Genomic DNA, 26763 nt, shown 5'->3' with positions numbered 1-26763 from the left:
TCACTGAGTTAATTACCATAATAATGTTGTGATATTGTATTAGAAATACTTGTATAATACCCTAATACTAGTATTATAGATGGATCATGTTTACTGATGTAGCTATTAATACACCATCAGAATGTAGTCTGATAATAGAAACAAATATCAATAACTTTATCAATCAAATCAATGACCTAAAATGAAAATGTCAAGATCATATTTAGCGAAACACATTCTTCTAATTCATCCGAGGGCACATGCAGTGTAGCCACAGTGCAGTGCAACCTGGGGTGGGTGTTTTCCAGCTCTCCCTTGTTAATCTACCAATGAGTTTATGTTTTAAGGTACAATTAGTAATTTCAACAGTCTGACCCTGACACTTTTGTTTGTAAAATGAGGAATGGGGAAACTGCTCGACAATTGCTAAGCTGATATTCTTGAAAATTATAGGTATATATTTTAGCCTCGCCAGCCCTATGGCAATCATTAATTTAACAATTTAACAGCAGAAACTATTACAGATTGCGCCTTTAAGAAGCAGTTCGTTCATTCCCCCGCCCTCTCCAAAGACAGCAGAAAGCGTTTGACGTGGCATAGAGGCCGGAGATGACATAGTTGAACATCACCGCAGCTAGCCTGCTACGTCTTGCTATTCAAGTATAGCCTACTGTAAGTAACGATAGGTTTGCAGAATAGGTGAGCGACACGAACGACCAAGACCGTCTGCTCTAAAACATGAATCTCCTCAACGTTCTGCAATCAGAGGAAATGATGTGGTTCTTCATGTTCGTCAGCTTCCTTAACTGTGTGTCCGCCTATGATGTAGATCTGAAGAAACTGGATGGTCTCGCAAAAGCGAAGGTGGAGGTAGGCTTGAGTAAGAATATTAACGTAATTGCAATTAGATTCGTAAACAAAGCCACTTCAAGTAGCCTAAGATAACAAGAATGAATAAGAAGCAGGCTTTTATAAACATATTTGTCGATATAATTATGGATCATGTTTTGGTATTATTGGATACACGTATAGATCAATACATTTTGATTCGTATTGAGGGAAATATTGGGTAGCCTAACTGTTGTCATATGTGCGCATGCGTAGGTTTTTGGGAGGAGGAAAATGAATGAATGAAAGTTTAAACCCTCCTCGCATCTGCTCCTATGGGTGTCTATCCATGTTATTGGCTTTTGATCAAACATTTTGGTAAATAAAATTAAGTGCAATAGTGATTCTACTGCACATTATACTATTCTAATGGGTTGAGACTCCTGGGCATTTATAGGAGTAAATGATAGGCTATTCTCTGTAATCATTCTGTGTTACAATAGAACGCCAGTGAATTACTTCAATGTGGCTGCAAGATGAGACCTCAAATTACAGTGGACTAACAATGCCTTTTTCAGACTTTCTTCTCATTGTGAGAACATATCATCCAGGGTGCATCACACCTGCCAGGATCTTTGAGTGAAAAATGTGTTGTCAAGTTGGCATTTACCTGTGGGATATCTACCTATCAGCAGGTAGTAATGAATCTCAGAGCAGAGCTGTAAGCTTGGCCACATATCTATGTACCCATGGATGTGCAAACCACATCCCTCTCCCATGGGCTAAACAAAATATCATTACATAGGGCAGGGATCATCAACTAGATTCAGCCAAGGCTTTTTTTCTTGAGCAGATGGTCGTAACATCATTACAAATAATATGTAGACTGCAAATTGACCGCAAGAAGCCCAAACAGATATATTTCACTAACAATAATTAGAAACCTTTCTTACATTGTATACGATCATGTCTCTCTATAATGCGTGGGAATACTTGGGAACAGATTTCCCAAATTAAAATCACTTGGAGCATATTTAGTCGTTTATGTCCAACAATGAAAATAAAAATGCTTATTTTTTTTGCTCAACCACCTGCGGCCGCCAGTTGGGGAACTCTTTCTTACATAGGGCCTACAATATAGTATAGGCCTATGGTATCTCAACTAGAGGTCGACCGATTATGATTTTTCAATGCCGATACCGATACCGATTATTGGAGGACAAAAAAAGCCGATACCGATTAACTATTCAATTTTTATATATATATATATATATATATATATATATATATATATATATATATATACACACACACACACACATTTTTGTAATAATGACAATTGCAACAATACTGAATGAACAATGAACACTTTTATTTTAACTTAATATAATACATAAATACACACACAGCTCTGAAGTGACAATGATACTGAAGAGTCTGCTTAGGAGACAAATACTCTCAACTGTTTGAATAAAAATAGAGTTTAAGTTACTTGTGATGAATGTTGAAAACAAACTTTAATTTCTATATGCAGGAAATCCTATTTTAATAATGGGCATGGTAAGAATTGACAACCAAAGTGCGAGTCATAATTCCCATGACACCTAGCAAAATCTGAAAAGCGGTTCCTTCATTTATTCCTAGGATTTTTTAGATTCACTTAAATAAGGTCGTGTTTTCGTTAGGTTACATCACCGTACCATTTTATAACTGTGTAGATATCCATAGGACAAGGTAACTCTGATCATATTGGCTAAATATAAGCGAAGACAAAAAATTGTAGAGTGTTTAATGAATATGTTGACAAAACTTTACTTATCCTAGTGAGATTTACACGGGTATCAAAACGTCGAGGCGGTTTAAGCCTGCACGAAACACAGACTTATTTGAAGTAGATCAAGACATTCCTATGGAAGACATAACGGTAAAAATAACGAAGGAACCCCTTTCAATTCAGCCGCAAGTTATTACAGGAATTATAACGCGTCGACTATTTCTCTCTAAACCCATATACCTTTGACTATCTGGAAACTATCACCTCGAAAACAAAACGTTTATTCCGTTCCGTATTTTTATCTAACGGGTGCATCCATGAGTCTAATATTCCTGTTACATTGCACAACCTTCAATGTTATGTCATAATTAGTTTGCAAAGAGCCAGACTGTTGCATATACCCGACTTTGCGTGCAATGAACGCAAGAGAAATGACACAATTTCACCTGGTTAATATTGCCTGCTAACCTGGATTTCTTTAGCTAAATATGCAGGTTTAAAAATATACTTGTGTATATGATTTTAAGAAGGCATATTGATGTTTATGGTTCAAGTACAATTGGAGCAATGACAGTCATGTGATTGATTGTTTTTTAAAGCTAAGTTTTAATGCTAGCTAGGCAACTACACTCACGAGGAGCCTTCGCTAACAGGCAGGCTCCTCGTGGGGGTGCATTGTAATCAATGCAAAGATTGGATCCCCGAGGCTGACAAGGTAAAAATCTTCGTTCTGCCTGTTTCCTTGGCCGTCATTGAAAATAAGAATGTGTTCTTAACTGACTTGCCTAGTTAAATAAAGATTAAATAAAGGTGTAAAAAAAAAAAAAAAAAATCGAGGATAGGATAAAAAAGGATAAAAAAAAATCGGCGCCCAAGAATACCGATTTCCGATTGTTATGAAAACTTGAAATCGGCCCGATTAATCGTCGACCTCTAATCTCAACAAGAGGCAACATGTTTTTCCGACAGTGAGTGTTTCACTTGTGTCCAGATGGTGCGATAAGTCCCTTTATCTGCTGATAGTCCTGACTCCTACAGTACTAATGGGTCAGGAGGACCACCGTGGTCTGAATCATACCCAGTCAGTCACCCACTGCCCTGCTCCTGTCCTAGTGGGATTTATAACCACTATCCTGCTTAATCTTTTTCTCAGTCTTGCGGTGGATGACAGCTGAACAGGCTGAGAGAGGTAAGCACTTAAGTCGGCCTATTGTTATCAACAGTCTTCTCTGTATATGTACAGTATTATTGTTATTTTGCAATTGATGAAATGCTCAGAAATATCACTGCCTGCCCAACAAAGCAGAGTTACACTAACCATCAACTCTTCAACCCCTCAGGTCAAAGCCTTTGTGACCCAGGACATTCCTCTTTAGTATCCTTTCATTTTGGTGATAGCAGACGTGCAGAGTTGTGATAGCCGATGTGTGGTAGGTAGGTCCTCTGCCGTGATGTGGAAGTCATGCACTGGTTGACAACGTTTAACTGATTTAACCATCACAGAATAAATAATTAACAGCCTTACTGTTTTATAAACTATGTAAGGGGCCAATCCGCAGTTGAAACAATAAGAGGTAACCTCACCACTGTTTTGGTAAAAAGCTGAGGGATGGGGCTAGAGAACTGTAACCAATCAAATGTACCCTCCATTGACCATCCATGATATCACAATTATAGTTTTAACCATGTTTTGAGGCTAAACAGTGTTTGTTTACAAACATTGGAGTAAAACAAGCTTTGATTTTGGGTTCTGATGGGGTACGACAGTTGAACTAAGCTAATTTATTTCAGTTATACTCTTGAAGAATCAATGGTGGATATATAATTGATGGTGGATATATAATTGATTTCTAAGTCCAAAAATGAATGTAGCAACTGCCCCTTTGATGTTGTGCTACCAAATGGAGTAACGAGAAGTTACACAGCAGCTAAACTTACTACACATTTGTACTCGTCATCTGACCAAGTAATTGAAAGCTATTTCTGCAGACAGAAGCCTAATAAATATATATATATATGCTGATAGCCATAAAGAAAGCCATACCTTTACCCTGCAGATAGCTTTCTGTCCTGAAGCAGTCACAGCTCCAGCATGTAAGACTGTCCTGAAGTGATCTCATAACTGAAGTGCTTCATGCATTTCCCTGTCATGTATGGAGGCTGGAGCACAAAGTCCAAGCTGTTCATGACCATATTTCCCCACTAGCTGGTGTCATGGCAGACAGCAGGCAGGGGCACTGGTGCGTGTGTAACCGATATGAAATGGCTAGTTAGTTAGCGGTGGTGCGCGCTAATAGCGTTTCAATCGGTGACGTCACTCGCTCTGAGACCTGAAGTAGTTGTTCCCCTTGCTCTGCAAGGTCCGCGGCTTTTGTGGCGCGATGGGTAACGATGCTTCGTGGGTGTCAGTTGTTGATGTGTGCAGAGGGTCCCTGGTTCGAGCCCAGATAGGGGCGCGGAGAGGGAAGGAAGCTCTACTGTTACACGTGGAGGAAGTCGTCCTGGCCTGGGGTGTCAGACACCTGTCAACTGTGTGCGGGCACTCTGTTTGCATTGCATTTCCTTGTTTGCCTGTTTGTAACCCTTGACTCATGCCATCCCAGCCATAACCTGGTAATGAAGCACATCCCTGGGGCTGACCCCGAGCTTGTCCTCCTCAACCACTACTACGAAGAGCTGGACGTAAGTGAGCTGCTGAAAGACTTTTACTGTACCTTTAACACATCTGTGGTGTTAATGATTTACTGTAGGTTCTCACTAGTGCACTATAATGGTTAATGAAGGATTGGTCATAAACGTTGCAGGCTTACTTATCTAGAGATGTAAAGGGTGGGCCTACTACTGCACAGAAATGGTATGACAAACTCATCTGTGCATGCTACAGCTTGTGGAAGAATAGAGAGCTCTTGTGAGGATAGGCATCTCACCTAAATGTATATGCCCTGTTCAGCGGATTGCCCTGTCTGACATGACCCGCTCTGAGATCAACGAGCTGCTGGAGAAGTTGGGCTTCTACAAGAAGGCTCAGCCTGAGGACCAGGTCCCAGAGGAGTTCCGCTTCTCCCCCGCCAAGGACAGCCCCTTCAAAGCAACTCCCTCCTCTTCTTCAGCCCCCGCAGACAACGCTTCCTCAGATTCTGACGCAGAGGCCAAGCACTCTGACCTGTAATCCTCACAGCAGTAAAGAGTCTGCAGTCTGTGTGGACCTGGACAGACAGGGTTACTCTCCTCCAGTGCTGGTCCATGACCAGTTTATTTCTGTAGCTTAAACAATTTTTGGGGATCAGAACACAGGACAAGCAGATCCTGGTTCAGCACTTGGGGTAACTGTCTCTCTAACATCAGAAAAGGTTACACAATTTTTATCTTCCGTTTGTCCATTTATTTCAGATGATGTGTATGATTTACCACTAGGTGTCAAGTGTCTTAATGAGTCTCTCCTCTGATAATCTCTCTCGTGTGTCTAATGACTTCCTGTCCTCTGTGGAACTGAATGACGTCCCTGGCTGTAAAATCTCCTGATTGGCTTGGGGCCGATGCAACGTGTCCTGGTGGGTAGGGCTTAGGCACACAAGGGGATTCAAGTGATGGGATGACAATTGTAAAACAATAAAAAGTTTAACTTTCAATATTTTTGTATGTGCCATTTGTAGAATGTCCATCTTAAAATCAAACTCCCATTGCGCACACACACACACACAGGAAAAAAAATAAGTGTTAGAGTAGAAGACACACTATCTTAAATTGGTTTAATTGTTAATTCACATTCATTGTGGTGTACAGAAACATGAATTGACTGTGTCCAAGCATGTATGTACAGGATTAACTAGTTTGTGGAAACTTTCTGGTTGCGGAATATTAAACTGTCGTAACCATATTTTATCTTAACTCTGCATTGTTGGAAAAGGACCCATAAGCAAGCATTTCATTGTTAGTCGACACCTGTTTACAAAATGTAACAAAATTAGATTTAGTACATTTCTCTAGTCTCAAATTACAGAGAAAGTGAATTAAATCAAAACCAGTTGTAAAACCAACCGCAGTCTTAAAATTATTGATAAAGAAACCATAAAACATTTTTAGCTAGAATTCAGAAAATGTACATTCAGCCTTTATCATTAATAATCTCCTGTTCACCTGTCTGTCATAATCAACTGAGCCGAAAGCCAGCTTTCATTGGGCCCAAGAATTTAGAGAAGGGAAGTTGGCTGGTTCCTCAAGGTTCCGGCCTTTCTAGGGAGTTTTTCCTAGCCACCGTGCTTCTACACCCGCATTACTTTGGGTTTTAGGCTGGGTTTCTGTACAGCACTTTGACATCAGGTGATGTAAGGGCTTTATAAATACATTTGATTGGTTGGCCTCCAACAAATGTTTATTTAACCAGGCAAGTCAGTTAAGAACAAATTCTTATTTATAATGACGGCTAAACCCGGATGACGCTGGGCCAATTGTGCGCTGCCCTATGGGATTCCCAATCACGGCTGGTTGTGATACAGCCTGGAATCAAATCAGGGTCTGTAGCGACACCTCTAGAGCTGAGAAGCAGTGCCTTGCGCCACTCAAGAGCCCACAAATACTGACATTACCATAACAACCTATAGATGGACTCATGAAACAAAACTTCAAAGCATATGGTACGACCACCAACAAAAATGTTACCCAAGCATAATTAAAGAGCCCACAAAAAGAGCTGTGTGTTGCTGGCAGTGTGAATGCGACAACCCCATGCCAAGTTTTTTTTTAGACCTCAATGTAGCGAACTGAGGCAAGGACAAGGAGGAAAGAGATGTGATAATCTAGGAACACCAATGTGTGATTTTACCTGTCTGAGGCACTTGGAAACTACTTTTCAACACTGGTGTTTCTCCACAGACCAAAATTATGTAAATATTCTGAGTGGTATAAATACACAATTATAGTTTCACAACTAGTATCACAACATGGCTATTACAACCTAGTCTGGCTTCAACCTCAGTGGGTCTGTAGATTGATATCGGTTTTGCGCACCATAGGGCTGCATCACCTTCAGTTGGTCGGCAGAACCCGGAAGCATACGGTTTTCAGGGGAAAAGCAGAGGCAAAGCCTGAACCAGATGCTTCTGGTTTCTGCAGAACCTGCTCAGGCGTTTCTTTACACCTGCTACGTTAGGGCTGCATAGACGGATCCACCAATTTCATAATGCCAGCAACTGAATAACATCGGGCGGCAGCTAGCCTAGTGGTTAGAGTAAGGATGGGCAACTCCATTCCTTGGGAACCTGATTGGTTTCACACTTTTGCTTCAGCAAACACACCTGACTCCAATAATCAACTAATCATGATCTTCAGTTTAGAATGCAGTTAGTTTAATGAGCTGTGTTCGATAGGGGTGGAGAAAAAGTGACACCACTCCGGCCCCTGAGGACTAGAGTTTCCCATCCCTGGGTTAGAGTGTTGCGCTTGTAACCGAAAGGTCGCTAGTTCAAATCCTCGAGCCAACAAGGTGAAGAATCTGTCTGTGCCTTTGAGCAAGGCATTTAATCCTTAATTGGTCTAGTGTCCAGACCCTGGTTGTGATCCCACTTTCTCGAGGATGTCTCAGGGAGAGTTGTGATATGCAAAAAATAAATCGAATTCACACATGCATATTAATAAATACTTGTACGTGTGTGTAATAGAATAAATATAAGCACCCACCAAATAATAATTAACATCCCTCCATACAAAGCACTATTTAAAACAATTCAAATAGATGTGTTTAGCAACACCTTTAACAGTACGAGAGTGGGGACTGAAGGAATATTAACAATGCCTCATATCATATTTGTTTTCTTCATCATCGCCAACAGCTTGAGTAACATCTTGCAATTGTCACAGAAAACAAAAACATTTAGGCATTAATGTGGGTGAGGGAATACAGTAAAATTCCTATTTTTCTCATGTACATTTCATGTAGGGTTTTGTTGGTGGTTTATCTTCAGACTTCCAAACCATGTATAGAACTGCCTTATGACTGATAGGCTGTACAACTAAATATCAGTATAAAATAAAAATATCAATTAAAGCTTAAAGATTCTCTATTAAACTTTGGAATTCTCTTTCTGGAAGATGGGAAGGTTCGCACAGCCTAAACACATGCGTCCAGAGGAAGGGAATTTATCTGTCTTACATGCCACCACCATCAACAAAGATAATCATAAGACAGATGCCAACACCTACACAAACACACTCCCCACCACGTTGGCCATCAGAGATGTGCAAATCAGTAACACCCCTCACTCAGAGTCGGGGCTGATGTCTTTTGGGACGTGGGTGGTGTTCAGGACCAGAGCTCAGGAGGAGAGGAGGGGTGCGATGGGGGAAGATACACAGTGAGCAGATCAGAGGTTGGTGCCCTGGAGTTTGGCGAGTTTCATCTCGTGCCTGCGCAGGTGATTGACCAGTGACTGCACATAGGTGAACACACACTTGGAGTCAGGCTTCCTCCCCATGATCATCATGTCCTCTACCTCCAACAGGGGCATACAGTTGGCACATTCCCTAGGGGACGGAGACATATGGTGAGACAGAGAAAGGGAAAGAGGGAGCAGTGGGGAGATGGAGAAAGAGATGAACAGAGTGATGGTAAGGATAAAATATGTTCTCTCCACAAACACTGCTCTCATAACAGCTTTTTTATCCACCCAAACTAACCAGATACGAGGGAGCCCCTCTAAAAAGCATTAGTTTCAAAAAAGCATTCTAGGCATACATTTAGGAGATGTACGGAGATCATTCCAAACATATTTTGCCATTAGCTAAACAAAATAATCTATGTGCAATGCATGCATATAACCACAGGGTGGCACACTTTAAAAACTACTCATCACTGACAGTACTGCAGCTGACTGACTGTTAAAATAGTGCGAGCTGCCCAGCTGGGAGAGCAGAGGAGCGAGACCTCTGGGAAACAACTGCAAGGTGGGAGACCGAGTGAGCACAACTACTAGAACAGCAGATGGTAACCTAGCCCCTCAAAGAGAGACAAATGTCAACACTGTAAAACTCTAAGTTTCCCCTTTAATGTTTTAGATTCTGAAGAGCTAAATTCAGCGATGGCTGTTATAAACTGACCAGGCTTTAAGTAGAAAAACAATTTTGAAGTCACTAAATGAGAGGAGATGATACACATGTTTCACACACCACAGGTCTGACATTTCTTTTTCCTCTCCACTTTGTTTCCAATCTCTGTTTCCACTCCAGTGTTGTGGCAGCTCCTTTTAAAGTGTGGATCTGCAGATGGGGAGTGCTGATGGCTGGCCCTCTGCCTGGCTGGAGCCTGGAGCCTGTGTGACTGCACTCAGAGGAGTGCAGTCACACACTCACAGTCCATGTTTGGGCCTCGGGACCCCAGCACCAGGCTCACAGGGTGTAGAAAACTGCACTCTAACCTATACCTTGACACACTCCAACACTTCATATGACTTCCTGTAGGTTAATGATCATGTTTATATTAATGGATAACTCATTGTTCTCCTCATAATATGAATAACCAGTGGAATTTCCGGTGGAACTGTTGATGAGCCTGCCATTCACCGCCCCACTCCACAACATTAACTCCTATACCCACAGTCACACACTGGCAAAATCTCAATTGGGTTTGCTCAATTCCTCGCATCCTGTCCTCGATCCTCTCCTGTTGAAAAAGGTCAAAGGTAATCGAGAATAGGAGTCGAGGAGAAGAAACCAATGTGCTTGTATAAAATGACTCCTCGACTAGCTCGTCATCAGGAAGATTAAGTTTACAGCAGAGGAATCACAAAATACATGTGTAAAATGGTAAAAATAAATGTTTATAGATACAAGCATAAGTAGCGTATCGTTTTTAAAGGTATGCATGCTTTTCTCCTCTGAGCAAACGGCTGATTCAAGGGGATGAGGTAGATTTCAAAACTCTTCTGTGCAGGAAACACTTCGGTACCCTCCGCCGGAGGATGCAATTTAGGAGCTAATTAAACTCTTCCCTTCACCTATTAACAAATTTAAACTCTCCTATATATGGCGACTACTTATCGGTTTCCGGGTGATGGCCGAGAGGAGGACGGAGGAGTCGAGTAAAGGATGGACTTTTCCCCAATTGAGAATCTCCCACTCACACCAATCTCCCACCCCATAAACCCCCAGCGTGAGGTTCCTCCGTGGGCCTGTTCCCTCTCTCACCATGAGTGCATTTGGGGTCCTAGGGGTGTGACTCTAGGAGGAGTTTTTGGTTTTAACCAGGCCCTTGGTCGCCAGGCCCCTGTAGAACTCCTGCAGGTACGTGTACACACACTTCCAATCCGGCTCACGCATCCGCACCATGTCCTCCACGTCCAACAGCTCGGGACAATCAGCCAGCTTCCTGCACCCGCACCCCGGAGAGGGAGCAGGGGGAGAAAGGGGTGAGAAAGAAGAGGGAGGAAGAGAGAGACAGAAAAGGTGCAGAAAATATATAGCGAGAAGGTACAGATATAAGTCAACAGACAGAAGGAGGATGAGAGAGAGAGAAGCAGTGAGCAGCCAAACAAGAGGAATACCCAGGGTGTGGAGAGGGAGAGAGAGAAAAGACAAAAACAAACCATAACATTACATTGTCTGTGTTGACAGACATATCCATGAGTTGACGTGCTTCATGAACAACGTGACACATATGGGCGCGTACACACGCAGACACAAAATGGAAAATGAAGTGTCAGGCGACGTTTTGTTTGTTTGTTTGTTCTGTGCACTGAGACAAAAGACTTGGACATGGGGGTATAGGGACATCAACCATAGAACATTGGCTTTGTTTTGTTCAGTACAAAAACAAGAGACAAGGAAAAAACAACAAGAATTCTACAATCACAAAGACATGGACCACAGGGTGAACCTAGAAGAGAAACACACTGGTGGTGAGTGTGTGTTGGAGGGGTGTGTGAGAGGGGTCAGGTTGAGGCACACTGGCAGGTTGTGGGGGAGGAGGGGGTGAGGTTGGTGCCCAGGGAAAGGAGTGACAGTGCAGCAGAGTGACAAAGAGGGGGTTGTGGGGGTAGCTAGGAGGAACACGTGTTTGACAAATCTGGTGGTTACGTCATCATGGTCGTAACAGGTGAACTCAGCAGACACTGGTGGGTGATAGGGCAAAGGTTGACAGTACATGACCTCATCAAAAGACGAGGTGACAGAGATAGAGTGAGGAAGAGGAGATGGAGAGATTAAAGGAGAGGGGTCTGGGAGGCAGTCAGTCGAGTGCTCTTCCTGTACTGTAGTAACCTGGTGGTTGTTGGGAAGGGGTCAGTCTCAGGAGTTTCCTGGTTTAGTTCAGGGTTGGTGGATGGAGGGTCACGTCACACAGCGGTTACTGAGGAGAGCATCTCTGAGAGGAGAGAGTGGATGGAGAGCGGAGGTTTAGAGGTACAGGACATAGTAGTAGTAGATCCAGAAGCTGACTTGATTGACCTGAGAGAGAGAGGAAGGATACAACTGAGCAGTGGGCCCAGGCCCATCACAACCCTCTCACTGTAGGCCCTTTGACACACAGTGAGTTGAGTAAAACAGGTGAATCTGATGCATCCAAAAGGCTGAATTCTGTGGATGCACATTCTCTTCCTCCCTCAGGCAGACAGTCTTACTACTGTACGTGGATGGGTAGTTAGGTGGTAGCAAGGCTAAGAGAGGGTGGTGAGAACCCAGAGGTCCTGTACTGCTGAGCCTGAGGAATCCATAGACTGGCAGCTCAGTGTTGATCTTACAGAGGTCAAACAAACATACCCAATAGAGGGATCAAATCTGTTCCGAGAAAGAGGAGTGTGTTGGTTTTGGGCAGAGAAAGGCGAGGGAAGTAGTTTGTCTTTGGGTTCTCAAGATGTTTGACTGATTTTGAGTTCAAATGGGTGGGCAAAGAGTTGGTTAGACAGCTACAGTGGATCTACTTCCCCAAAAACAGAGCCTTGGGGTGGTCAGACGATTGATTGGCTTGGGGACGGAGGAAGTTTAGAAGATGGTGCACTCAGATCCTGGTCCATTCTGCTGTAAATGGCCACGGGGCAACGCCAAGAGTGAAGCTTCCATTTACCCCAGGTCTGAAGTTCTGATTAAATGTTATACTCCAAGACATGACATTCAGTACATCTATGAGCGTATGCATGACGTACACTTTACAAGTGTAAGTATTTGTGTATGTGTGTACTCACTCTGCAGTGCTGAAGGCCACCTCAAAGTTGTGTCTGCGGTTGGCAGGGGTGAGAGAGGAGTAGTCAAAGGCCTCTGGGAAGAAGTTATGCACGAGGGCACAGAACGCCATGCCATCACTCCAACTGGACGAGAAGTTCTGGATGTCCACATTCTGCAGGGGGTAAGAGAGGGGGAGAGAAATTATTCAATCACAAAGCATAAGCCAATGGTCACCCAACAGACTTCAGAGTATGTGAGAGAACACAGCATTGCTGACAGAGAACACATGGCAGAATGTTTTGCATGCAGTAGAGGGGTTATATAAAAGACCTAACCCTCATTCCAGGATGAACTAAAGTGTGAATGCCTCAGATCTTTGAGTAGACTGGACACTCAGGACGGTGCCATTGTGGGTTGGCTCACCTGGTATGAGCGGGTCTTGGCGCGGCACCAGTCCAGGAGCATCTGTTTGATGGAGTTGGCATTGGGCACCAGGCAGCTAGCCGAGCGCTGGACTGTGTACACCTTGGCAACTGCTTTATTTCCTGGCCTGAAGAAGGGGGATTGGTTTATGCTAGTATTGACGTTTTCTCCTTCTTTACTATTCTTAGTTATTTATATCCTTACCCTCCGCTCTCCTTGTCCAGTTTCTCGATCATGGCTTTGCGGGACTGTGCGGCAGACATCTTGGGCAGAGTCTGGGCTCTCATCAGCTCCTTGCGCTTCTCTGCCTGCCGGCGCTCCGCAGCACGGGACGCCGAGTCGTCCTCGCGGTCAAACACACTGATGGATGGAAGAAGGGAGGAAGAGAGAGAAGGGAAGAGAGAGAATGGGTAAATTACCGTTCAACACAATGTCAGTTAATCCTATAGGGGTTGCTGAGAAGGAGGGTTAAGACACAGAATTCAATAGAACACAGTATTATATTGTATCGCTATGGGTTCAGTGCTCACCTGCCCACTTTCCTGGTGGAGCTGCTGCTGGAGGTAGAGGAGGAGCAGCTGTAGGACTTGGACTGAACTATCCCCACTAGAAAACACAGGGAGGTGGTGGTGAGACCACACAACACCATATATGGATAAAAACAGTGATAGTAATCAAATGATGACGATGATGAATATGCTGATTTAAATTTGTAGGAGGCAGATGTGCTGACTCACCGTCTGTTTTCTTCGCATAACTGGCCTCCATGATGGTGCTGTGAGCTGTCCTGCTGCCATCACCTAGACACACAAACATAGAAACACATTTGAAGTATTTCATCTGACTTGGGAAGATCATGCACGGTTAAATACGAGATAGTGTAGTGCCTAAAATATGTCAGCCATGTTGTCAGCCTAATACATGGTGTATGATTGGCTTACCAGACTTGGCAAAGCGGTTTGTCTTGGTGACTTGGCTGAGGGTGGAGCCATCAGCTGACATCTCCACCTTCCTCATCACCACCTCTCCAGCTCCTCCTCCTCCCATACGACCCTTCTGAGTATGCTCCGCTCTCTGCTGCCGAAGCTCCGCAAGACGAAACTCCCGCTCCTTTTCTCTCTGGTCTGAGATAGAGGATGGGAGGGAGAAGGTCAGTGGAAAAAGAGGGAGCGGAAGGCACTCAAGATGACAGCCTCTCTCTGCTACAAAGCTAGAGGTACATTTCAACATTCTTTCCAAAGTACCATCAAAAGCCTATGAACACAGAAAGCCACCCAGAGGTGAAAGCCAAACACAACCAACCCCAGGCTGTGCTGTGGTGGAGCACATGCTGGACAAACATATCAAAGTGCAAACAAAGACTCTGAACGTCACGTCAGACCGCTGAGGCACTGGCATAGAAAGGCTACTAAACGTTGTCCAACACACTGATACCATAACACCAGTACTGACCCGATGCCTCGGGGGTTCTAGCAGTCTTAACTGTCCATTTACCTTCCTAAGCACCATACCCACCGAATAACTCATTATCACTGAACTATATTCCTCAGGTCTCTCATTTACGGGCTAGGGTTAAGGGCAATACAGGGATGAACTGGCTGGTTATCTACTGAGCCCAAGGAACATTCTCTGACACAGAGTTCTATGTCCTTTCTGGAGTATCAAAGAACAGTCAGCAGCACTATGCACCCAGCCAGCCATTATGTGGAACAACATGAGGTGTGTTTGCCCTGTGGCAGTGACATCATGGCAAACATCATGACTCATGCGTTTTAACAGATGTATAAGCATATCCCTCATTGTCCACCATACAGGCTCCTCATGTCCTTGGTTTCTGCTGGTCAGTTCATGATCAATGTGTATCACTGAGAAAACTCAATGATGAGCTTCAAGCACAATAACAGCACTTGTAGGACAGTATTGTTGACAATGAGGGGATACAACCAAGTGGGACATTGACAAATGACAAAAACAGATGCATACTGTATTAATATAATCCACACAAACACACAGGACGTTCCTACCTATTTCCTCTTGAGTACATCCCAGTTCGGCCTCTGAGAGCAGGATGCGAGAATGTGAAAATAAGAGCAGAAAATAAGAGGATGGAAATAGCGAAAGATGAGGCAGGTACATAATGCAGACTAGATTTGATGAAGGTCATCTACCAGCAGAGACCCAGCAGTTAAAATAATGATAAAGGGAAGACAACGATGGAGAAAAGACAAGACGGCAAAAAATATGCAGAAATAACAAAGAAATGGATAAGGTAGAATGAAAAAAAGCAGTGAATGAAGAAATGAGGTTGAGGCATAGAGTGGTCAAGTAAGTAGAGAGCGAGAGATTGAGAAAGAGCAAGGTGCTAGAAGTTGCAGAGGGGGAATGGACAGGAGGTTGGTTAGTCTGGCTGTGGTCTCACTCTCACCTCTCTTCCTCTTACGCAGATCTCTCATGGCCTGTCGGATCATCTTCCTCTCCTCAAAGTCCTTGGACTCATCCAGCTGTGGGAAAGAACAGGACAGACGGAAGGAATGAGAGGGGTTGGTCTTCGGACAAACTCTGTCACATAGCTCCAAATACACACATACAGCACACTCATACAGTGTAGTGCACGCACACACACACAGAAATGTAAGGGTATGACCATTCCAAATGTAAATTTTCCCAGCAGACCAGATTTAACCCCTCACTAATACACATAAACACCAGATTCCAACAAATCTGAGGATTTGAGGACTAAGTGCGTGTGTGATATGAGGGGAAAGTACCATTTTATCCAGGAGCTCCTCATCGTCGATGGCGGCCAGCTGTTCTGCGGTCAGTTTTCTGGAGCACTCTTCGAATTTGTCCCGAGGTGGCGCAGAGAAGCCGTTGGGTACAGCAGCCGGGGGCTGACAGCAGGCCACCTGCACTGAGGGCTCCACCGCCAACACTGGCTCTGAGGCCATCTATGAGGGAATTGTTAATTATTTTCAGGTTATATAGCTTTTAAATCAGAATTGTCAACCATTTTAGAGTGAAAACCATGGCCATCTTTTAATCCTCAGCTAAGGGTCAATGTCAGTGGCAGCACAGATAAACACATACAAAAGCCCATTAGCGTTGGAGGTCAAATCATACTCAAACAATTCCCCAGCTGATGAGAAAGCATAGGACCAGGACACACCAAGCCAGGGGACAGACAAAAAAGGGAGGCTTCCAATCCATCAATCCCTACAGCTGTGTTTACAGAAAAGACAGAGGCTTGCTGACATTTAGGACGGAATGAGCACCGGAGGATTTCCCAAAAAATTCCTGGAATCTTCGGCGGTGGGAGGGGGAACATGTACACTTTCACACCCTCATGCCTACCCAGGGCCTCCAGCTCCCCCCCAGGCCCTCCAGCTCCCCCCCAGGCCCTCCAGCTCCTCCCTAGGCCCTCCAGCGCCTCCCCAGGCCCTCCAACTCTTCAGTCTTTGTCACAGAGAGTGAGGATTAGTATACAGCAGGGGCACGATATCCTGCCGAACAGTTAGCTCACCCATCACTGACCCTTTCTGACTGACACCCTCTCAGTCGGTCTAAACAGTACGAGGCTTCCATGAACAGAGGGCTCATGTCATGTCACAGGGGTAAAGCACTACTTTGGCTATGGGCCCAGAGAGCTGCATTAATGTAAATTGTGTAGGATAGACGCCAGCTCCATTCTCCCACAGGATACAGGACTATACACACTACTGCACTGTAAAAGCACAATCACATTGTCCAGAAGCAGATAGCGCACCCAGTCAGTGCTGTAACAGACAGGAGAGAGATGTAGGGTTTTTGTGTGCCTCCACTGCTGACAGGCGAAGAAAGGAGATGAGTCATGGACATAAACACAGTATAGTCTTCCATTAAGATACCACTGTCTGGCTTTTTAACAGTGTATTTTAAGGGCCATACAGCCTATAGACATCTTGAATAGATTTCCATATGGTGCCACATGCCTTCTGCAGACTACAGAGACTGGGCTCATCTGCCTCTAGACTGCTGCTTTTGTTGTAACAGAGTCCAGGTCCAGATTTAGCCCCAGACTGCTGGCAATACACTGTCCCCATCAGCTCACCCCCTCCACCCCCTCGCTCTTCTCAGAGAGTCTAGCCAAGGAGAGGGTGCCCACCCAGTGTGATCCAGGGTGGCCTCTGGTTCTGGAGGTCTGGACTGAGACTCAGGGGTCTGACCCATGGGACAGGTCAGAGTGAGAGCCACTTGACCGCAGTGGAATGTTATTGGACATGGCCCTGCCAAACAAACAAGGCCTCACTGGAAGAGAGTGGAAGAGAGTGTCGCCATGGTGGGGTTAAGGGAGAGGACAGATTCACTTTAAATGGTTATAGAATTCATCGGTGAGTAGGGTAACAGTTATAGTGACCTAGGGAGAAATATTTTATTTTTCTCTCTAGGTGTCCCAACATGAGAATGGACCTCATATTCAGAGTGGCTGATGTGCCTAACACTATGCCAGTGTGTAAAAGTGTCTGTAGACCCATAGGACTAGGTTATGTAAGCACTGGGGAAACAGAACTGCATATATGATGAATAATTAAACGCTGGGAAAAAAGATGGGTATTCAGTTTTCTTTAATGAGCATGAGAGTGGACATATGCTAAGGGTGTCTGGTGTGTCTAACATTATGCCATTGAGAGTGTCTGTATAGACCTACAGAACTAGGTTATGTAAGCTGGTGAGACAGAAGTGTACCTATATAGTACCTTGTTGTGGAGAGTAGGGGTCGGGTAAGGTCAGCCTCCATGCACCCAACTCATCCATCTGTGACATGGCTGAACTCAAAGAGAACAGCTTCCCTGGGCCTGGAAAGTCTGATGGACAGGACCAGCTGGACTGGCAGCATTACTGGGCCTAGGAACCCAGTCCAGCTGAATAACTAGAGGTAATACAGAATAAATACCCTTCAATATCCCTTAAAATGTCCTCAACACAGACACCGTCACTCGTGACCAAAACAGCAGAGAGGTCGGGAGGTTTCAGAGCCTATCAGTGTTAGCTGTGTTTATGACCATTAGAAGGTACAGTTGAAGTCAGGAGTTTACATACACCTTAGCCAAATACATTTAAACTCAGTTTTTCACAATTCCTGACATTTATTCCTAGTAAAAATTCCCTGTTTTAGGTCAGTTAGGATCACCACTTTATTTTAAGAATGTGAAATGTCAGAATAATAGTAGAGAGAATGATTTATTTCAGCTTTTATTTCTTTCATCACATTCCCAGTGGGTCAGAAGTTTACACACTAAATTAGTATTTGGTAGCATTGCCTATAAATTGTTTAACTTGGGTCAACCGTTTCAGTTAGCCTTCCACAAGCTTCCCATAATAAGTTGGGTGAATTTGGCCCATTCCTCCTGACTGAGTCAGGTTTGTAGGCCTCCTTGCTCGCACACGCCTTTTCAGTTCTGCCCACACATTTATGTGCTAGAGGTCAGGGCTTTGTGATGGCCACTCCAATACCTTGACTTTGCTGTTCTTAAGCCATTTTGCCACAACTTTGGAAGTATGCTTGGGGTCATTGTCCATTTGGAAGACCCATTTGCGACCAAGCTTTAACTTCCTGACTGATGTCTTGAGATGTTGCTTCAATATATCCACATCATTTTCCTCCTCATGATGCAATCTATTTTGTGAAGTGCACCAGTTCCTCCTGCAGCAAAGCACCCCCACAACATGATGCTGCCACCCCCGTGCTTCACGGTTGGGATGATGTTCTTCGGCTTGCAAACCTCCCCCTTTTTCCTCCAAACATAAGGATGGTCATACAGTTCTATTTTTGTTTCATCAGACCAGAGGACATTTCTCCAAAAAGTACAATCTTTGTCCCCATGTGCAGTTGCAAACCGTAGTCTGTTTTTTTATGTCGGATTTGGAGCAGTGGCTTCTTCCTTGCTGAACGGCCTTTCAAGTTATGTCGATATAGGACTCGTTTTACAGTGGATATAGATACTTTTGTACCAGTTTCCTCCAGCATCTTCACAAGGTCCTTTGCTGTTGTTCTGGGATTGATTTGCACATTTCGCACCAAAGTACGTTCATCTCTAGGAGACAGAACGCGTCTCCTTCCTGAGCGGTATGACGGCTGCGTGGTCCCATGGTGTTTATCCTTGCGTACTATTGTTTGTACAGATGAACGTGGTACCTTCAGGCGTTTGGAAATTGCTCCCAAGGATGAACCAGACTTGTGGAGGTCTTGGCTGATTTCCCATGATGTCAAGCAGAGGCACTGATTTTGAAGGTAGGCCTTGAAATACATCCACAGGTACACCTCCAATTCACTCATATGATGTCAATTAGCCTATCAGAAGCTTCTAAAGCCATGACATCATTTTGTGGAATTTTCCAAGCTGTTTAAAGGCACAGTCAACTTAGTATATGTAAACTTCTGACCCACTGGAATTGTGATAGTGAATTATAAGAGAAATAATCTGTCTGTAAACAATTGTTGGAAAAATTACTTGTGTCATGCGCAAAGTAGATGTCCTAACCGACTTGCCAAAACTATAGTTTGTTAACAAGAAATTTGCGAAGTGGTTGAAAAACGAGTTTTAATGACTCTAACCTAAGTGTGTGAACTTAAGACTTCAACTGTAAGTAACAGAGGGCAGAAAGAGAGCCTCTAAGTTCGCAGCTCCTTGGCTGGCTTTCCCTTTACCCCAGTCAAAACAGAGCAGAGCTGACCTTCTTGACCTGGACTACAGCAGGCTACAGGGTTCAAGATCACTCTGACTGCCTCTAGAAGATTGAGGAGCACGTCAGGCCCAATCTACTAGTGCCCTAATCACAAAGGGTCTGGACCAGAGGGGGCCTGATGGTGTGACATTGGTGTTCCACAACTGAGATGTAAATCAGAGAGCACACCCTGGCTGTGAACCATCAGAGGGGTTTTGTTCAGCATCTGACCAGGAGCACTGTGAAGTGTGAACTCTGAGCCACATATCCCGTAATGACGAGTAGAGGTGAGGAGTTTCTAATAGATTGAAGTGTAGTCCAAGTCCAACAATGTTTGGGACTTCTTTTTGAGGAGAGTGCCAAAGAAACTTAGGGAGCCCAGTGTTTCGGCAGTAGACCAGAGGCTATCATCATGACCAGGCTGTTACTCAGAAGATTAAATGACAGCAAACAGGATACTTCCTCCCAGCACAGGAAGTGTGTCCCTTGACACATTTCCCCTGACAGAACACAGACACAAACAGGAACACATGCACAAACAAATACTCTGCCAGGTACTCTGCCACATGCACAAACCCCATCATCCACCCAATGGGATAAAAGCACATCAGTGACAAACGCAGGTGTCACACTGAGACAACGAGAGAGGAGCTGGCACGAAAGAGTGAGAAAAAAGGTCATGCATTGTGGATGATGTGGGATGATAAAATAACCTGTTGGAATTGTCCTCATGATGGATGGTGGAAAAAGACAAGAGGAAAGAAGCAGGGACGACAGAAAAGCATGCAGATAAAGCTTGTTAGTTTCAGGTAAATACACCTCCAACACAATGATACCCCCATGATAACCAACACTGAGACGTCAGTGTTAATGGCTGGTTACAATGTGCTCTAATCTGCAGACTTAAGCTGTCAAGCAGAGCACTAGTACAGCCAACAAAACCATAAACGAACCTAGACTGATCAGATGTTCATTAGTACCAGTAAGACATGGGAAAATGTGTCATTCAAGACTTCAGATCAGAGGAAAAAACCTAGGCGTCAAAGAGGGAAGAGAGCGTCAGTAAAGAGTAAAAGGCTGGAAATGATGCCAATAAATATGATGGCTGGAGGGGGTCCATACAGCCAGAGAGAGAGAGGCGTACCATGCTGTTGCTGCGTGAGATGCCTCCTAGTCCTATCAGACAGGAGGTGGAGGAAGAGCGACGTGTGGCAAAGGTGGGGGACAGGGACAAGCCTCAGGTTCCCAGTCTAGCCCATCAGGCATTTTAGGGATGAGGGGTGTGCTGGGTGGAAGTTGGAGGTCATTCGGTGTGGGCTCCGCGACAAAGGCTGTGTAAGTTGGGGGTTCAGGCAGCCCCATGGCCTGACACAGAGCTTCCACCTGGCGGGCCAGCCTCTCCTGCTGGATACGCAGCCTCAGGTTCTCCTCCTGCAGAGCTGTGGAGAGAGGAGCCACGCGTTCCGCAGCCTCCTGTGGCCGCCCCCCTCACCCTCCTCCTCAGCCTGCTCTTGGGCTAGCAGGTCCCCGATCACCTCCTCCAGATCAGACTGCGCAAATAGGCTGTCTGGGCTGCCCACCAGAGAGCCTCTGAGGCCGACAGAAAGTCTACGTTCACACCAGGCATGGTGTGTAAATGCTCTCAATATCACCAGTCACACTGAAGGTCTGATACTGTTACTGCGCTGGGTGTTGAGATTTTGAGTATGTATCCCCTGGGAGAAGAGGAAAGTAGGCTTTCTCTCAGTCAGCCTGTTTATAAAAACCCTCCAAAACAACTCTCGTTCTTTATACCCCTCACCAATCTCCACTCTTCAGGGACCTGGTCCCAGACAGCCAATGAGCATGCACGGAATACAGTTTCTAAGGCAGCAGAGGCCCCCACCCCCTTTTTCCCCCCTCAGGTGCCATAGACGCGTCTATTTATCACTGGGCCCATCTATTATTCCACTGAGCCAGTCAGGGCCTGTGGGACTAGTGGGGGCCAGAGGAGGAATACTGGTGGCACCAATTCAGAAACGCTCCCTCCCTCAACTTTTATTTAGAGCCTTTGTCCTTTACACCTTGATTGGCAGGCGACTGGGGCTTTGGATGGGGCTCTGGGCATGGCCGACTGGGAGGGCTCAGCTAGCCTCTCAGGCTTGACATCATGAGTCAGTTGAGCTGCATGGGTCAGGTCATAGGACAGGCCACCAAGGGTAAGTAGAACCAAAGAAGCACACAGAGCCATGAGAGAGAGACCGAGGGTGGTGAATGCGTTGGGCTATAGAAAACCGGAACCTGGTTCTGGCTGACAGTGGCTGTACGGAAGGCTCTTGCAAAAGGCCAGCTGCTTTCTGCAGTGTGCTTGCTTTGGAACTTGCTGATAGAATATCACAGTGATCGGACCAGCTGCTGTTACTTGTGCATGCTTCAAGTGCTTTGTCTGTCACGTTGAATGCTTTGAGAGAGCTGAAAAGTCTGTGTCTTCATGAGAACGTGTGAGTCCAGTATGTGTTTGTGTACGTGTATCGAATGCTTATACCAATTCCACAATATTACAGTACTGTAGGTGTGCATGAATCAAATCATTTTAATAGCTCAAACTACAGTATATCAGGTGAACAATGTTAGCGCAACACAACTATGCCCTCTGCATGAAAAGCTGTTCTTTACCCCTGGTACACACGCCTAAATGGTGCTTGACTAAGTAATAAAGCTACAACTGAATGAGATATAATTCAAATAGCTACTCAATTAAACTCTGTTCACTGAAAACAAGGAATCGTAACTCAATCATAAACATTTAAAGAAAGCTGTTTTATTCATTTAACATGGTGGTTTATTCACTGCATGACCCTGGAGAGTGTTGTTGTCCTGGGATTTAAAAGGAGAGTAGAGCAGCCTCCAGGAACAGGGAGCCGGACAGAGAAACTGTGGCAAGGCATGCCAGGAGAAGTGGGTCTCCGTCAGGGACATCCCCCTAGTCTGGCACACACAGAGTGGCATCTGAACACTGTGACAAGGTTTGTGTGTGTGTGCATGCTTGTTAAAAATAAAAAATAAAAGTTTTGTTTGTGCATATTTGAGCATGTGTGTTGGAGAGGGAGAGCGAGAAAGAGTCGGAGACAGGACAGAGCGAGCTTGTGTTGTGTGTGTCAATGTTCATGTGTGGATGTTCTCTATATCTCTGGATGTTCTGTATATGTTTAATATAGCAAGTGTCTGTATTTATGCCAAAAGGCACGCCTGTGTGAATCAGATGGACAATAATTCCGTGTGTCTCAGAGACGAGAAAATGTCTTTGGCCATTTTGACCCCGCTCCAGTTATTTACGAGTGTCTAAAAGTCAGCAGCTTTATCCAGAACGCACCAATCAAGGTTGGCTGGGACTTCACCCTGGCCCCCTCCATGGGAAGAACAGCAGAATGGGATAAATGCTCTTAGAGCACAGCTTTAAATCACATGGCCATAAAACTCCAGGGATAAAACAGTAACACACTGCTTCTGACTTTCATGGCTCCACAGATCAGGATCATCTCCAAAATAGGCAGAGTACCTACCCCCCCCCCCCCCCCTCCTTTCCTCTACAAAGTTCATACAAATGGGGCACATGTGTGCTGGTTGGGGGTAACCTATCTTCAGAGAGTATGTTCAGGCTGTGCTGTCAATAGGGAGATTAGTGGACTATTTGACTGATGGGGCAGGACTGACAGTTAATCATTCACTGTGGGACCATGGCCAAATAACCCAGTACAGTGTTGCCAGAGTGACCCAAGGCTCTGCTGTGATCTCCATGCTCGCGGGAAAGCTACTTACTGCCTGTCTGTCATCGCCACAGAGACAGAGAGATGGCATTATTTATAACCGAGGGCATGGTGGCAGCAGACAGCCTGGACGTGTGGGTGGCAGCAACTCTTTACAACACTCCCTCTTTTTCACTTTCACTTAGCCTCAGTCTCTGTTTCACCTTTGCCTTTCTGTACTTTCTCTTTCAATATTCTGTTCTCTCTCTCACTGTCTCCCCTACTTACCCATCTGTCGATCTTACTTACCCTCCATTTCTATCCTTAATGCTTCCTCTTTTTAATGTCCTTCTACTTACCATCACTAATTTACCTCTCCCTCACATGCTTCTTGCTCGCTTTCTTCAGAGTTTATGCGTTTTTATTACTCTGCCCATTGTAAGACTCAATGCTACCCTATCTGCATTATCCCAGTCTCAAAGCTTATCTGACCTAAAGTAAGCTGTCATTAAGTAACTGGTTGTGTATAGGGGTGAAAATGGTAATAAGGTTTGAAGACAGACCACCAGAGACGCGCAGAGGACCACCCACACAGATCACATAGTCTGTAGGCTCATTTACCAAACACCAATAAAGACCAACTAATCCAAAACAACCCTCGTCACAAATCTCTGATTGCAGGACATCCATAATAGGACTGTTCCATCAGAGTGTATACATCAGACAACCCTACAATCCTATAGAGGAAAGAGGACTGTGAATGAGGATCACTGTCAATTCCTGTTGATGGTGGCACTGGAAGCCAATCCATCATCCTGGTAACGTCGTTGTAAAGCACCCTTGAACTTCCATGGGCCTGAGAGATTGTGTGGACAGGTGGTGGGGTCTGGGCCCTGGGCAGAGCCCAACTCTGCCCTGCTTGATGCTAACCCAGAGTGAAAACAGCGACTGCCAGCATCTCCCACAATCGCATTAGTAGAGCAATTTCCACGATTGCCTAATAACCAGAATAAGCCTGACGGCAGCTCCCAGGGGGCTGTAAGGATAACTCAGGGACCCTGCTCACTTTCAGAACCCAGGGAAAGAGTGGAGGCCCACCGGTGGCTCTCCCATCCTCACAGTAATCATGGAAGACATGAAACCTCATGCGAAAGTCAGTACCAGTGTTCTTTCTGCTTGCTTGTTCAGCCACGTTTGCGTCTGCATTACCTACACGCTAATATGCTAATGAAACATGCCAATGCAAGCAGAAAGTACAGCGTGTTACACTTTGCTGCATGTGTCAAGTTCAAAGGCTTAACCCCTACCCTGACAGCGCTGTATTACAATCGCATTAGTAGCATAATAACAATTTAGGGCTTAAGTAACGGTAACTGGATACACCATGCTGGTGACTTGGGCTGAAAGAAAAGAGTCCCCAGTGTGTCTACACAAAAATGAACACTGGCCTTGTGATCTTATTCACAAACAGTGTGGATTACAGCAGTACACATTCTAAACCTCAGCACATGGTTTAAAATACCTGTAAACAATCAAAAGTGGATGTACCGGTATGCAGTGGTTCTATCCATGACAAACAAGAGGCACCAAAACTCACTACTGATATTTGGAAAAGTTTAAATGAAATCGTAAAACATCAGACATATTATACTCTATTCACTCTCCACCGTAGTTACCTACTTGTCCTGACTCCTGATGACACTTAGATCAGTCAAGTATACACCTCATCTTCTGCAGAATGAATGTATGCCGTCTTGCCTCTTCCTCGGTCATCTGGCTCAGTCCGTCTGTGTGTAAGAGCCACCAATCTGTGTCTATCTGTGTCTATGTGTGTGACTACAGGGTTAACTGATGGAGACAGTTTCTGTGCAAAACCTTTAACCCCCCCCCCCCAAGCCAGCCAGCGTCCTCCCAGCACGGCCCTGATAAACCAGTCAGTGCCCTGATCCCCTAATCAGATTACTGCCCCGCCCTTCATGGGGGGTGGAATACAGGACGATTAATGAGTGAGTAAACTTGACTACACTTCTCCCTTACCCTCCATTCACTGCCTTTCATTCAATCGCCACAGAGCTTTTTCCTTCATGGAAGGAAGGGAAAGTAGGCAGACTGATGACAGAGTCTCACCCTCACTGAGAGGTCAGGGCACTGCAGGGCCTGGGTGGTCTATTCCCTCTACTTACCACCTCAACTAACCCATCTGACTGGAGACATCAGCACCAATCATCAACGAAACTGATGACTCTCCACCAATCACAGTGCCTGAACCCTGGTTGATGGTAAAGGGGCTCAGGTTTTTTTTTTACAGTATGAGAAAAGATGAAGAATCTGTGTCCTTGTCTAGTTGAGTGGCTAGGGATGAGACAGAAAGAGAATGAAGAGTGCCCAGTGCACATCCCTCCCTCCCTCTCGCTGTATGTTTATCATACAAGGACAGATGTGACCCCTTGTTCATTTTTTTATTTAACTAGGCAAGTCAGTTAAGAACAAATTCTTATTTACAATGACGGCCTATCCCGGCCAAACCCATACGACACCCTATGGAACTCCCAATCACGGCAGTGACAACTCTAGCACTGAGATGCAGTGCCTTAGACTGCTGCGCCCTTGGGAGCCTCTCTCCCTGACCTCTCAGCGAGGGTGAGTGTGTCCTCAGGGTGCCTACTCTCCCCTCCTTCCATTAAGGAAAAAGCTCTGTGGTGATTGAGTGAAAGGGAGTGTACACTTTTATAAAATCTCTCTATCGGCATCTGAGGCACTTGCTTTTAGGGGCCTTTGGGTTGGTGTTCAATTCAATAAAATTAAGCTGCAATTGAAACTTCAAGGCAAGTGGTAAACCATGACTGTTCAACTTACAGTCCWACATTGATAGCTGCTATAGGCATGACATGCAGAACTCTTGTTTGACAGGTTATGTTATGGTCATCACACCTGGTCTATCTGCCAGGTCAGGAGGAGTGGAGTGTTACAGTTACCTTGAAAGATGATCCGGAGGTAAGGCTGGAGGAGGACATCTTGAAGGGGGTCGCTCTTAGGCCCAGAGTCAACTCTGCCAGGGAGAGAGAGCGAGACATACAGGAAGAGACTTACATGGAGCTGAAATGTCAAAAGCTCTATAAAAACACTGTCATTTAAAAACAATGTCACAGCACACCACCAGTGTGTATCCATAAATATTTACAA

At 44.9% G+C, this 26763-nt stretch overlaps 3 protein-coding genes across 3 annotated transcripts in view; 1 reads left to right on the top strand and 2 right to left on the bottom strand.

The window, feature by feature from the left end:
* Positions 1 to 5191, bottom strand: part of inpp5jb (inositol polyphosphate-5-phosphatase Jb) — a 34558-nt gene extending 29367 nt beyond the window's left edge. The window contains exon 1 of the mRNA XM_023978828.2: positions 4626 to 5191. Within this exon, the coding sequence (XP_023834596.1) occupies positions 4626 to 4701 (76 nt within the window). The 5' untranslated portion in view covers positions 4702 to 5191. The remainder of the gene's footprint in view (positions 1 to 4625) is intronic.
* selenom (selenoprotein M) lies at positions 568 to 6210 on the top strand. Its single transcript, XM_023978830.1, has 5 exons — positions 568 to 849; positions 3735 to 3770; positions 3922 to 3956; positions 5185 to 5263; positions 5532 to 6210. The coding sequence occupies exons 1-5, from the start codon at positions 718 to 720 to the stop codon at positions 5748 to 5750; spliced, it is 501 nt and encodes a 166-aa protein (XP_023834598.1). The 5' UTR covers positions 568 to 717; the 3' UTR covers positions 5751 to 6210.
* A 103-nt stretch (positions 6211 to 6313) lies between these two features.
* LOC111958154 (smoothelin) overlaps positions 6314 to 26763 on the bottom strand; it is an 80700-nt gene continuing 60250 nt past the window's right edge. The window contains 12 exon segments of the mRNA XM_070436976.1: positions 6314 to 9100; positions 10760 to 10940; positions 12751 to 12902; positions 13154 to 13280; positions 13358 to 13513; positions 13684 to 13759; positions 13891 to 13953; positions 14095 to 14277; positions 15178 to 15210; positions 15579 to 15654; positions 15922 to 16101; positions 26556 to 26629. Coding sequence (XP_070293077.1) covers positions 10793 to 10940; positions 12751 to 12902; positions 13154 to 13280; positions 13358 to 13513; positions 13684 to 13759; positions 13891 to 13953; positions 14095 to 14277; positions 15178 to 15210; positions 15579 to 15654; positions 15922 to 16101; positions 26556 to 26629 — 1268 coding nt within the window. The 3' untranslated portion in view covers positions 6314 to 9100; positions 10760 to 10792.

The sequence above is a fragment of the Salvelinus sp. IW2-2015 genome, linkage group LG33 (genome assembly GCF_002910315.2).
Source record: "Salvelinus sp. IW2-2015 linkage group LG33, ASM291031v2, whole genome shotgun sequence".
Lineage (NCBI taxonomy): Eukaryota > Metazoa > Chordata > Actinopteri > Salmoniformes > Salmonidae > Salvelinus > Salvelinus sp. IW2-2015.
This window is presented reverse-complemented; position numbering and strand designations above follow the sequence as displayed.